This window comes from Chiloscyllium punctatum, chromosome 25, assembly GCF_047496795.1.
Source record: "Chiloscyllium punctatum isolate Juve2018m chromosome 25, sChiPun1.3, whole genome shotgun sequence".
Classification (NCBI taxonomy): domain Eukaryota; kingdom Metazoa; phylum Chordata; class Chondrichthyes; order Orectolobiformes; family Hemiscylliidae; genus Chiloscyllium; species Chiloscyllium punctatum.
Window position 1 is genome coordinate 65,911,004 of NC_092763.1, and position 14,730 is coordinate 65,925,733.

A 14,730-nucleotide genomic window follows, 5' to 3' on the forward strand; every position below is an offset into this window, starting at 1 on the left:
CAATTTAGTATGGCCAATTCACCCTAACCTGCACATCTTTGGACTGTGGGAGGAAACCGGAGCACCCGGAGGAAACCCACGTAGACATAGGAAGAATGTGCAAACTCCACACACTCAGTCGCCCAAGGCGGGAATTGAACCCGGGTCTCTGGCACTGTGATGCAGTAGTGCTAACCATTGTGCCACTGTGCTGCCCACGGAGGATATACAAACAGAAAAAGTACTGAGGAAGGGTCACTGGGCCTGAAACGTTAACTCTGATTTCTCTCCACAGATGATGCCAGACCTACTGAGTTTTCTAGTAATTTCTGTTTCTGTTGGGGAGATTGTTCCTGGGCGATGTCCAGTGACTTAATATGAGTGGAACTGAGAAATAAAAAAGGGATGATCACCTTATTGGTATTGTACTATAGGGCTCCCCCAAAATAATCAGCAGAAAACTGAGAAGCAAATGTATACGGAAATCTCAGATATGTATAAGAATAATAAGATTATAATGGTCGGGGATTAAACTTCCTGAATGTAGAATGAGATTACTGTAGTGTTAAGGGAGAGGATGGATGGAGACGAATTTATTAAAAGCGTACAAGAATATTTTTTTATTCAGTGCATGATATACTTACTGGAAAAGGAGCAAAACTTGACATTCTCTTGGGAAATAAGGCAGGACAAGTGACTAAGGCATCAGTTGGTGAGCACTTTAGAGTCAGTGATCATAATTCTATTAGTATTAAAATAGTTATGGAATAGATTAGACCTGATCTAAGAGTTAAATATCTAAATTGGAATAAGACCAATTTTCACAGTATTAGGAAAGAACTTTCAAAAGTTAATTGTGAGAGGCTATTTGCAAGTATAGGGGCAGTGGGATACTGGGAGGCCTTTGGAAATGAAGTGACGAATGTTCAGATGCAGTATGTTTCTTTTAGTGTGAAGGGCAAGGCTGGTAGGTACAGAGAATGCTAAATGACTGTAGAAACTGAGGCTCTGGTCAAGAAAAAGAAGGAGACATATGTCAGGCATAGACAGCTTGGATTGAATGAATTCCTAGAGAAGTCTCAGGGCAGTCCGAGTATATTTATGAGGGTTATCAGGGAACTCAGGCAGGCAAAAAGGGGACACTTGATATCTTTGGCAAATAGGGTTAAGGAGAATTCAAAGCAGTTCTACAAATATGTTAATGTAAAAGAGTAACTAGGGAGAGAATAGGGCGCCTTAAAGGTCAACAAGGCTATCTATGTGTGGCAGCACAGGAGATGGGTGAGATATTTGTAGTGATTGTAATGAGGTCGGCCAGGTAGACCTGTATAGATTGTGAGTTCCCTGACTGTGGCTATAAATCTGATCCAATCAGGGAGCCCTGTATCAATGTCAAGGACTCTCCACATAAAAATAAAGGATGACATGGTGCTGGCATTTCAGCCTCTATCAAGTTATTTCAATAATAAATGAGCATTTCACTTCAGTAGTTACTGTGGAGAAGGAGATGGAAGGTAGAGAGCTTGGGGAAATAATTAGTGATGTCTTGAAAAGTATCTATATAACTGAAAAGTAGGAGCTGGACATCTTAAAATGCATAAAGGTAGATTAATCCCAGGACTGATCAGGTGTGTCACAGAGCTAGTCCCTTTTTTTCTAAACGCTGTTCCTTGGCTCAAGGAGACTCTGTCCTTGATTTCTTTCAGAGGGGCAATAAACTGGGCCGGGCTCCGATCAGTCTGGTTTGGTACAGAGATGAAAAGGATTTTGAGAGGCCTTTTGTTGATGTGTAAACAGATGAGACTTCAGGCCAAAGTGGTCATGTTTTAAATGAGCCCTGTATAATGAAAGGAGAGTGGTCAGCTCTCTAGCTGAACTGAGCAGTTTTAGTTCAGTCTTCAACTGGTTGGAGGTTCATCAGGGAGTTGTGTGGAAACTCTCTCTCTCTCTTTTCTGCCCTTCAACTTCAACCTGTAAGCATGTGTTCCATTTATACTGGTTTTTAAAAGGAGAGTGCTTATTGGGACTGCTGTGTATTTTCGGAACAGCATAATGAGGTCTATTTGGATAGGTTGACTTCTGTAGGGGCTCTTTATTCTGTTCTTTGTGCTGCATTGTGTAATTTTGTGAGTAAATTTTTGTCTGTTTTAAAATCTAGTAGTCAACCTAGCCAGCTTACTCCGGGTAATTCTCACTGTACACTTACCAAACAAATTGTAAAGTTATGGTCTGGGGCTGCCTGTTTAAGAATGTTTTGAGTGGTCTGGCCTAGTCCATAATAGATGAATCCCAGATTTTTGTGGGAAGCTATGACAGAGAGATTGCTGGGCCTATTCCTGAGATATTTGTTATCATCGATAGCCACAGGTGAGGTGCTGGAAGACTGGATGGTGGCTAATGTGCTGCCATTATTTAGGAAAACCCAGGGAACTATAGAACAATGAGTCTTACATCAGTGGTGGTTAAGTTGTTTGAAAGGATTCTGAGGGATGGGATTTATATACATTTGGAAAGGCAAGGACTGGTTAGCGAGATTCAGTATGGTTTTGTACATGGGAAGTTGTGTCTCACTAACTTGATTGAGTTTTTTGAAGAAGTGACAAAGAAAATTGATGAAGGCAGAGTGGTAGACATGGTCAACATGGACTTCACCAAGGCATTTGACAAGATTCTGTATGGTAGACTGGTTATCACATGGGATCCAGGTGTAGTTACCAATTGGATACAAAATTGACTTGTAGGTAGGACACAATGTCAAGGAGGGCTGTTTTTTGGATTTGAGGCCTGTGACCAGTGGTGTGCCACAAGGATCGGTGCTAGGTCCACTGCATTTTGTCTATTATATAAATGATTTGGATGTGAACACAGGAGGCATGGTTAGTCAGTTTGCAGATGACACTAAAATTGGAGGTGTAGTGGACAGTGAAGAAGCTTACCTCAGAGTATGACAGAATCTTGATCAGATAGGCCAATGGGCTAAGGAGTGGCAGATGGAGTTTAATTTAGATAAATGTGAGGTGTTGCATTTTGGGAAGGCAAATCAGGACAGGGCTTATACTGTTAACTGCAGGGTCCTAGGGAGTGTTACTGAACAAGGGACCTAAGGTGCAGGTACATAGTTCCTTGAAAGTGGAGTCACAGGTAATTAGGGTGGTGAAGAAGGCATTTGGCATGCTTGCCTTCACTGGTCAGCATTGAGTATCAGAGTTTGGATCAATGTTAGAGCTGTAGAGGACATTGATGAGGCTGCTTTAGATAAGATGTTGTGAAACTTGAAAGGGTTCAGAAAAGATTTACAAGCATGTTGCTGGGATTGGAGACTTTGAGCTACGGGGACATGCTGAATAGGCTGGGGCAATTTTCTATGGAATGTCAGAGGCTGAGGGGTGACCTTCCAGAGGTGATAAAATCATGATGGGCATGGAGAGGGTGAATAGCCAATGTCTTTCTCCCAGTGTAGGGAATCCAAAATTAGAGGGCATTGGTTTAACATGAGAGGGAAAAGATGTACAAGGGACCTGAGGGGCAATTTGTTTCACACAGAGTATGTATGGAACAAGCTGCCAGAGAAAGTGCTGGAGGCAGGTACACTTAGAACATTTAAAAGGCATCTTGATGTGTACATGAATAAAAAGGGTTTAGTGAGATATGGGCCAAGTCCTGACTAATGGGATGAGGTCAGTTTAGGATATCTGGTCGGCATGGACAAGTGGACCAAAGAGTCTGTTTCTGTGCTGTATAACTCTATGACTCTATGATTAAGGATCTATCTCCTGCATAGTGATAGGGTTTGTTTTGTATTATAGGATAGGTTAGTAGTTAGTAGGCAGTTGTTGTGTTGTAATTTGTTTTTTTTTATTATAATGATATTATAATGATATTTGTTATTGATTGTATTTTTCAATAATTTTATATGTTTGTAAAGTTTAAAAAATTTGCTAATGAATATATTTACAAAAAGAAAGAATCTATCTCCATCTTGAATAGACTTAATGATCCAGCTTCAACAACTGAACCCTGCAACTGAGCAGGTTGGTTAAAAGTTCAGGTTGTGGGCTTCCTATTTGCATTCTTCTCCCATGCAGGAGAAAACTGCAGGTGTTAGAAATGGGGCAACGTGTCCCACAGTTGTGCTCTACCACCATTTTTAAGTGTCTCTGGAGTCCTTTTGGCTCTGAGAGTAGCTGGCCAGCCTTGTAGCTCAACTGAAACCCTTGTCCCTTTGTCCATTGCACAGATAGTATTATCATACTAGCTACACCAGGATGCTCACTTTTCTTCCTCTAGGTCTGACAGATGACTTGAAGTGAAAAAGAGCAAGATACAGCATTACTCTTTCTGTGGAGCAGGTATTATTTGTAACGTCGATGCTGTATATTTACAAAGACCATTTTGCAACACTGTTACAATGTGAGCGGTTAGCAGACATTGCACAATGGACACAATAACAGTTGTCTCTGCCATTTTATTCACATCCTTTCCCTTAGAAAATTTAAGGACTCTGACATTTCCGCCTTTCACCTTCCATTCCACCACCACGAATCAGGACTCCTGCACAACCAACTTATATCAATGATTCAGCTCGAAGACAATTGCACTCAACAGCAGACATAACTCTTTGCTCCAAGTTAAGCTTTTTCTCACCTGAACATCTCCATGATTAGGCTAATCAGAAACTGTATCAGTTGGCATAACAGTTGCAAGTGCCTCGAACTGGCATTTGGTGAATGGTGCAAATCGAAATTCCTCTGGCACCTCCATGTGTAGTCTGCGTCTCACATGCAGTACAACACAATTATACATAACACTTTGGCTTAGCTATACCACAGGAAGTCTCATATCCATATTAGCATTTGAATTGTTGTTTTACAGATTTTTATCACATGCTTAATTCTAAATTGGGGTGAGGGTAAATGCTGACATAGAATAGTCTGGTTAAATTACCTGTGTTGTAATTTCTATTGGGTTGCTCACTATGGACCTTATAGTTGTAAATCAGTGCTCACATACATATACAAGCTCACACACACATTCTCATGAACACACTGCAAGCTCTGCTTGGCAATGCATTATTTACTATTGTATTGCATTGTATTAATCCCATTGAATTTTGTAATTGTTCTTCACTTTCATAATAATAGATATAAGCTGGTTGTGCAGGAATCCTGTCTGATGATGCTGGAATGGAACATCAAAGGATAAATTGGTACACTTGCTGATGAATTGCATTGTGGATTTGAGAAGATAAAGGCAGAATGGGCAGTATTGGTAAAGCCACAGACTTGCTTATTTTTAAACTGTTCTGGAACTAGGAGGGAACTGTGACCCATTATTTCTATGATGATAATAATGCCTTCTTCACTCAACATTGGAAATTAATAAAGATGTCAGAGATAACACACCAGATGATCGTTTCTATTTACTTCAGCATAGCCTTGAAAAGAGGCCCAGGAAATGTACATTTGGCAACAGCTTCAAAGTAGTTGAAAACCAATTAAAGGATCAGTAACAGGTATTATAAGACACACAGTCATCACCAGGGAAAGGTGGAAAGTAAGAAATATTGGAAAACAACAATGTTGCTGCAGTCAGCTGAGCAGTTTGGTCTCCTGCTCCAAAAATGTACCTGGAGATCTGCAACTGATTAACAACCTGACACAGATCCAAGCTTGCAGGACTTTCAAGCAGCTGTGAGCATGTACTGTTGTTTAGGAGTTTAATGAAAATATACCACATTGAATGGAATAGCATGGAAGTTACTGTGTGCCATTGATATCTGAGTCAGAAACCTTGGACTAAATAAAGAGGTCTGACATAGTGTCTGTGTTGACAAGTATATGTGGATGCTACACAACTGTCATAAAGCTGACCAATAGTAGAGCCCAGAGATTCAATCTTGCACTTTTCTTTTCCAAGTTAAACAAAGGAGAAATTGAACGCAAGAATGTAATAATAGCATCATGACAATAACAACTTACTTGGTTCTGTGTGCGTAAATTACAGACTGATGCGCAGTACCTTGCAAATCTGGAACACTTGCAGTCAAGCATGTTCAATCAATGATGCTTTGATCATTGGGGTATTATACAATCTGAACAAACATCGTCAAGCTCTTTGTAGGTGTTGAATCAAAAAGTGAGAAAGCCATGTACTCTTGTGCAAGGCATGATGCTTCTAAGGATTGCAGATTCACCAAAATTACTGCTACTTCAGGGGCAGTCTGGAAACAGACTGGAACAAAGATTTACATGGCTGCAATGAGCATTATGACAACAGGCTGCTTGCCCTGGAGGTGGACTGCAAACATAGAAAATAGATGCAGGGTTAGGCCATTCGTCCTTTGAGCCTGCACCACCATTCAATATGATCATGGCTGATCATGCAATCTCAGAATCCTATTCCTGTCCCTTCCCCATACTCCTTGATCTCTTTAGCTGCAAGGCCCATGTCCCGCTCCGTCTTGAATGTATCTGATGACCTGGCCCCAACAGCTTCCTGTGGGAGACAATTCCACAGGTTCACAACTCTGAGTGAAGAAATTCTTCCTCATCTTAGTCCTGAATGGCTTTCTCCTTATTTTTAGACTGTGACTCTCAGTTCTGGAATTTTCCAACATTGGAAACATTTTCCCCACATCTAGCTTGTCCAGTACCTTCAGGATTTTATATGTTTCTATGAGACCCCCTCCCTCATTCTTCTAAATTCCACCAAATACAAGCCCAGTCAATCCAGTCTTTCCTCATATATCAGTCCTGCCATCCCGGGAATCAGTCTGGTGAACCTTCGCTGGACTCCCTGAGTAGTAAGAATGTCCTTCCTCTGACTAGGAGACCAAAACTGCACACAGTACTCAAGGTGTGGCCTCACTAGGACCCTGTATAATTGCAGCAAGACATCCTGTCGCTATGAAGGAGAGCATGTCATTAGTTTTCCTCACTGTCTGCTGCACCTGCATACCAACCTTCAGCGACTGTTCCACCATAACACCCAGGTCTTGTTGTGCCTCACCTTTTCCTAAACTGCCACCATTCATATAATAATCTGCCTTCCCATTTCTGCGACCAAAATAGATAACCTCACATTTATTCACATTATATTGCTTTTGCCGAATATTTGCCCACTCAGCCAGCCTGTCCAAGTCACCCTCTTAGTATCCTCCTCACAGCACATACTGCCACCCAGCTTAGGATCAGCTGCAAATTTGGAGATATTGCATTCAATTCCTTGTACAAATCATTAATCATCTCTCAAGCTGGCATCACATGCTCGTTTGAAAAGCATTGCTTCCTCCTACGTAGGTTGTTAGGCAAGTGCAAGGTCTCAAATTTGCAGATTGTAAAGAAAAGAAGTTCGAACAGGAACAGGCCTTTCAGCCTCTTGAGCCTGCTCCATCTTCGAGTAAGATCCAGGCAGATCTGGTTATCACCCTAACAACACTTTCCTGCTTGCTGTTCGGAACCCAATACTTTCTTGTTGATAAAAAAATCTGAACATATTTAAGGCTGAGTTGCATAATGACCTAGCCTCCACTGCTCGTTGTCAAATATTTACACCCCTCAGTGAAATAATTCCTCATCATTTTAAATAGGAGGCACCTTATACTGAAACTATTCCTCCTAGTATTAGACTCCTCTATGTGAGAAACAGCATTTCATTTTAGATTAGTGTAATTTTGATTTTCTCTTGTATATTTTTGCATCTAACATTCTACTTTTATAGAAAATCCTATCTGGAAATTTGATTGCAATGTTACTTAGATGCAGACTGAGGTTAGTGTATACCTCTTGAGCATAAGGGTATAAAATATAGGACAGAGGCTGAATAGTCTGGGGCTGTTTTTCAGGGAGCATCGGAGGCTGAGAGGTGACCATATAGAGGTTTATAAAATCATGAGGGGCATGGATAGGATAAATAGACAAGGTCTTTTCACTGGGTTGGGGGAGTCCAGAACTAAAGGGCATAGGTTTAGGGTGAGAGTGAAAAGATTAAATCTTTTAAAGGGACCTAAGGGACAACTTTTTCATGCGGAGGGTGGTGCGTCTATGGAATGAGCAGCCAGAAGAAGTATGGAGGCTGGTACAATTACAGCATTTAAAAGGCATCTGGATGGGTATATGAAAAGGAAGAATTTGGAGGTTAATGGGCCAATTGCTGGCAAATGGGAAGGGATTAGGTTAAGATATCTGGTCAGCATGGACGAGTTGGACCAAAGGGTCTGTTTCCCTGGAGTATATCTCTATGATTCTAGTCCTCTGCAGTAAAGAATTCCACAGATTTACAACCCTCTCAAAGAAGAGATACTCCCTCACCTCTCTTAAGTGTACAATCCCTTATTCTGAGGTTATACGCTCTGGTCCTAGACTCTCCCACAATGGGAAACAACCTTTCTGCATTTACTCTACCAAGTCATATAAGGATCTTGTATTTTTCAATAAGGTAGCCTCTAATTCTTTTATATTCCAATGACTATCAGCCCAATGTACTCACTGCTCCTCAAAGACATCCTTCCACACCTGATATTAGCCTAGTGAATCTGGTTTGTACCACCTTGAATGGCAGTGTAGCTTTCCTTAGAAAATGGACCCAAAACAGTCCATAGTATTCCATCTGTGGTCTGACTAGTGACTTGTACAGTTTTAGCAAACCCTCCCCACATGTATATTCCATTCCTTCTGAAATGAAGGCCAACATTCTACTTGCCTTCCCTATTACCTGCTGAACTTGGATGCTAGCTTCTTGTGATTCATGGACAAGGGCTTCCAAATTGCTCTGCTCTGTAGCTTTCTGAAGTCTATCTCCTTTTAAATCTATTCAGTTCCTCTATTCTTCCTACCAAAAAGCATAATCTCACATTTTCCTACATTATATTCCATCTGCCAAGTTTTTGCCCCCTCACTTAACCTATCTATATCCCTGTGTATCTTTGTGACATCTTCACCAGCTGCCTTCCCACTTATTTTTATGTCATCCACAACCCTGAGCATAGTATGTCCACTTTTCTCATCCAAGTCATTAATACAGGAAATGATGTTGGCCGCAGCACTGATTCCTTTGGTACTCTACCAGTTAGCCATGTGATCTCTGACATGGGACAATCACTACAACCTTCCACTTTACAAATAATTTAATAGAGGGAGAGAACAATCAAGACTGTTTTCCCAAGAGGTGGTAACATGGTACCAGAATGGCACTGAGATTGAATGTTGAAGCACAGCTACTAAAAGTAGAGTCAGGAACGTTCAGATCTGCTGAATCTACTGCAGGTCACAAGAACCCACAGAAAAGGAACAGAGAAGCAGGTTACTGCAGGAAGACTGGGCAATACCTATCGGTTCTTCTCTTGGTGTCTCTTGAATTTAAAGGCAATATGAGCCCAAACTGCCATTTTGCTATGAGATATTGACAGATTTAATTAACAACCCAGCACAGCCACAACTGTTATTACTGTTGGAGAGAGACTGTTAAAAAGCATTTTCCACTTTAATCACTTCAAAGAGCAGAAAAAAACGTTGCAGGAATTTTTAAAGCCTTGAAGGCCCCCTTTGAACTTAAGTTGAATGCAACATCTGAACAGAATGCGTTCACTAGTAAGCTGTAAGTGAACAAGAACCCACATTCTACAAAAGGTTCATTGAGCTGCTGCATCACTGCCTGGTTCAGGAATTGCACCGTCTCGGATCGTAAGACCCTACAACGGATAGTGAGGACAGCTCAGAGGGCCATCGCAGTCTCTCTTCACTCCATTACAAATATTTATACCACACGGTGCATCCGAAAGGCTAAGAGCATTGTGGAAGACCCCACCCATCCCTCACTCAACTCTTCTCCCTCGTGCCATCTGGCAGAAGATACCAGAGCATTAGATCTCTCATGCCAAGACTGTGCAACAGTTTCTTCCCCCAAGCCATCAGGCTCCTTAAATTAGGATGATCAGACTCTCTTCCATCTGAAGCTCTGCATGACTTCAAATTGCTACTAGAACAATGTTTTATTAATTATCATTCTTTTATTACACTGTAATTTATACACCATTGTGCCTATTGTCTTGTCGTGTCAGGAATTACTGTGCTGTCTTGTGTGTTTTGCACTTCTTATTCACTTTATGTCACCCTGTGTATGATCGTGTAGTTTGCACTGTCCATGTAGCACCTCTGGTCCTGGGGGGATGCTGTCTCGTTTTTACTGTATCCGATATATATGGTAGAAATGACAAAGCTACTCTTGACTTGACTTGACCTTTTCATAGATATATGACTCCATTAACATGGCTCACCAAATCTTGTGAGTGTGGACACCCATCTCAGGCACAAGAGATTGATGGACAACTGCTTAGAAAAATATCTCTCCCTTGAAGAAGGAGGTATAAACATTTGCAGAAGCTCTGAGCTTTTAAGTCAATGGCAACAAAGCATACATGCAACAACAGACAGGTTTGTCCACAATGTGGAGAAACATTTCAGACCTGTGAGTTATTTTGATAAGCAGCCCAGGCCTACACATTATGTTGGACCTTTCAAGGACGACAGTATAGAGAAAAGCAACAAATAACCACAGAAGGGCCAGCAGAAAGATCAAGGTCAAGAGGCAAGTTACAAATATTGTGGAGGTCAACACGTAAAACAGAAGGAAGAATGTTCAGTGTGAGTAAAATACTGTTTTAACTACGAGTTTTGAGATAGGAAGACAACAAGTAAGCCTACAGAGACAATTGCCACAGAGATGGCAGAAGACAATTCTGTCAAATCAATCATGGCTACAGGAGAGAGTCAGATGAAGGTTCAATCTTCACTTCAAGCAGATTAACAGTGTCAATTCTAAAGGAAATGAGTGGTTTGTAACCTTTGTGACAAACAGAGCAGAATCAGAATATTGAATGAATATGAAATGCCATACTGATGCTAATGCTTCCTACATCTTTATGAGCTTTGCAGACCATGTATAGTTACACTGACGGCAACTCAAAAATGAAATTTTCAGAAGTAAAGTTGATGTGTTGACATGGAACAATGCTCAACCGAGAGGACAGATTAGTCTGACAGCCCAATGCAAGACATGACTGCTAGGCTTCATTGACTGACAAACAGACAAACAAACAGCATGAGACAGAAAGCTGCAGGAACATAAAGGAAATTGATACCAAAACTAAAAAACAAAAATGACAGGAAATGCAACTAAAGGAACGAGGTGGCAAATATAAATTGGAAGGGTCAACTGAGAAGATTCTGAAACAAAACCAGACAGCACATCACACAATAGAGCAAAAGTTGACACCCTACATGCTGTAAAGAGACTGACAAAAAACAGACTAATGCTAATAATGTATGGGGTTTTACTAATGCATGAGAATAATTGATTGGGCACTGGTAACTTGGGTAACTCGGTGTAAAAGATAGTCCAAGTATCTTGTTTTATTTTGTTTTTCATGAAGGAGGAGAAAGTTTGGTTGGAAATCATACCACGGGGTTTCCTGGCTTGTGACAGTCATGTGACTTGTCTTGAGGCACTCACTGCCAGCGTTCATCTGACAATCAGTCCAATAGCAGGAAGTACATGCAAGACTGTTATCCTCTAAGTTCATAACACTTAGCAACTTTGGACTGCTTTGAGGCCTGTCTGTCTCACAGTCTTTGTAAAGATGTGTTGAGTATCCTGGAAAAAGGAATAATTGAGATAGATAGACAAAGAAGCAATAAAAAAATGCCTACCATCATGAAGGAGTATCCAATCCACAGTGAGTTCCATCCCTCTGGACACGGTGGGATCTGAATAGTCTGACTATGAACTGCTATTACTAAGGCTGGGGCTTCACAAACAGTGCACCTATAACAAGTAACATCAAGATTAACATTTATATTACTGTTTTTCTCTTTTCACTTTAGTTTCTTTCTTTAGCTATGGCATCACAACCAAATTGGCCAACATGTCTGAACGAAAAGTTAGGCCTTTGCTTCTACTGTTTGTATATTCGAGTGAGGAATGATTATGTCTGAAAATGTTCTTTATGATCCACAGTCTACAACTAAGTGGTATTCCAAATAAGGAAGAAAAGATCAATCTCAAAAGTGTTAGTGAAGATTGAATCTACTGTGAGTACATTTAATAGCAAGCAGCCAGCCAGATCCTTCTGGCTGGAGACCCATTCCATTTAAAGGGTTAGGACACCTTTAACATGTAAGTGGACTGAGTTGCAGGAAAGAGGTTGCTTGTTGGTTTCAAGCTGCTGTGTTATCAATGGCATAGAACCATTCTGGCTGCCAGAAATATTTTGGTCCATTGGGTGGGCGGAGTCTGGAGCAGCAGCAGTTCTCACTCTTCATGTGGAGGCTGAATCACTTGTTCATCCTTTTCAGATCTCTTTACTTTACCAGCATGCTTTCCTGCCTGGGTGTTAACAACATCTGGGCCACTTGGGATCTTGCATACATTGTCGGTCTACTTAGAGCCCTAAGGGTCTTGCTTATTTTGGGCAAGAATTTTCAATGGTGTTTTTGAAATGCGAGATTTACTCAGTAGATTGCAATGGTTTGTTTCTGGTCCTGATGTGTTTTCAACACTAATAATTATTTAGCAGAGTTTGGAAATATTAGACAATTGAATATAGTACAACACTAGACTTGGCCAAGGTAATTGAGTTGTGCAGAGCATGAATGACTCTGACAACAATATGTGTTGCATTATCTGATCTCAGTTTAGATGACAATAACAGAACTCTCAAGTGTCCACAATGTGACTGGGTTGGTGGGGATAAAATATTGCAACAGTTCCCAATTCTGATCATTAACCAAAGGTCCCCAGTGAAATACATGGAAATTGGACGTAGATACAACAGGATTTAATTTTTATTTATTCATGGGATGGACGTATCACTGGCTAGGCCAGCATTTATTGTCTATCTCTGAAGGTGGCCAATTAGGGATATGTAATAAAACAGGCCCAGCCAGTAAAACCCTATAGAACTGTTGATGTCTTGAGGAGTCACCCACAGTGCTATACATCTAAATGACGATCTCACTACAGTCAACAAGACTGTTGGCACTTAGTGTAGTAGCCTCACATATGGAACAATGAGTAGTGTCCTGAACACATGGAAGTATACTTTAACATGAGTCAACACCTTCAGCAGAGGAAAGGAGATGATTGGATTAGGAAATAAAATACATTAATGGTGTTGTTTACTGAAGTACAAAGGAAGTAATCTAACAGTCTACCAAGTTGTGAACCTCAGCACTCTGTAGAAGAACACCTGAGGACTGTACAATTTAGAACAACATTGTTGGAGACTTTCATCAGTCCCAATTCTCAGACTCATTAACTAAATGAAGAACTACACTTGGAATCTGATAAAACAGAAGAGGAGGAACATCTTTTTAAAAAGCTTCATACATATTGTGGAGCAGTATGATGGGAATACATTGTGTGCTGTATAGCATAAGTGCATCTTCCATACCATGCAGAAAATGATTGGATTAATATTAAAATGGTGAAGTGCACTATTCTTTTTCCCATTATGCAGGGTAGTATAGGTATATAGGCTTACCTGCTAATGAAGGGTCGGATGTTCTCCCCATTTACTGGGGCCATACTCATTGGCATTGGCTGAGGTGTTGAGAGCCAGTAGGAGTAGTCATTCCTTGAGGCAAAGTTACAGACGTTGTTGATGTTACAGAACATAAATGGCATAGTACTGAAACGCCGCAGACAGCTCCCAGCAGTTCCTGAAACAATGCAATGTTATACATAGAATCATACAGAACAAAAGCAGACCATTCATCCCATTATGCCATTGTCAGTTCTTTGGGCAAATTATTCTTTTAGTTGCACTCCTCTGATCTTTCTGAATTGCTCACCAAATATTTATTTTTCAAGTATCCAATTCTCTTTTATGAGATAGTCTTGAATCTGCTTCCTTACTCTTGTAGGTAGTGCATTCCAAATCATAACAAGGTGTTGCTTAAAAACATATTGATTTAAATCTGTGTCATCTGGTTACTGACCATGACCATATTGTAATGGACAAGTGAACATTCAACTCAAGTGTGAATAGAATCCCTAGTCAGTTTATCAGTTAGCTTTGTCCCCTATATAGATGAAGGTTCAGGATACTCTTTTACTTTGCACCTTCCTCCCATTTCAACATTGCAATCTTTTTCTTTTTAAGCCACCGCATTTGGCTACGCAATTTCTCATCATCAGATGTTTCCGCAAATGTTTACCTAACTAACCACACCTTGGCTAGTCCTGCTAATGCTTGTTATTTCTGCTTGGATCTGCCTCATACTTAGAAAAATATTCCTGAAATGGTCATGTTAAATACACTATGAAAGTGTAATGTTCTTATTGTGATAGCCTCATTAGATTCCATTAGACGGATATATTTGGTGCAATGGCCTTTTCTTTATCATAACTTGTTCTGGCTCTTACTATTTTAATGATAAATAATGTAATTAGAAACATTCAAATAGAACCCACATGTTTAAGTAGCCCCGTTTAAAGCACATTTGAATAGGGTGTGCTCATTTCAGCATGGTTACTGCTCTGTCTTTTAAAACTAACTTCTACCTCTCACTTTCCCACACCCCTTCAACACCTTCCCATGCAATTGTGGAAGGTGCAATGCTTGGCTTTTATCTCCTCCCTCCTCAGTACCCATGTTGTAGATATACCTTCCAGATGAAGCAGTGATATACCTGCACTTCACTCAATCTAGTCTACTGCATTTGCTGCTCACAATGTGTGTTGTTACCTCTATAC

General features: G+C 40.5%; 1 protein-coding gene across 4 annotated transcripts in view; it reads right to left on the reverse strand.

Moving 5' to 3' along the window:
- col4a5 (collagen, type IV, alpha 5 (Alport syndrome)) overlaps window positions 1–14,730 on the reverse strand; it is a 266,388-nt gene that overhangs the window by 9,306 nt on the left and 242,352 nt on the right. For all 4 annotated transcript variants that reach the window (XM_072595460.1, XM_072595459.1, XM_072595461.1 and 1 more), the window contains 2 exons: window positions 13,517–13,694; window positions 11,685–11,799 (listed from right to left, as the gene is read on the reverse strand). In XM_072595460.1, coding sequence (XP_072451561.1) covers window positions 11,685–11,799; window positions 13,517–13,694 — 293 coding nt within the window. The remainder of the gene's footprint in view (window positions 1–11,684; window positions 11,800–13,516; window positions 13,695–14,730) is intronic.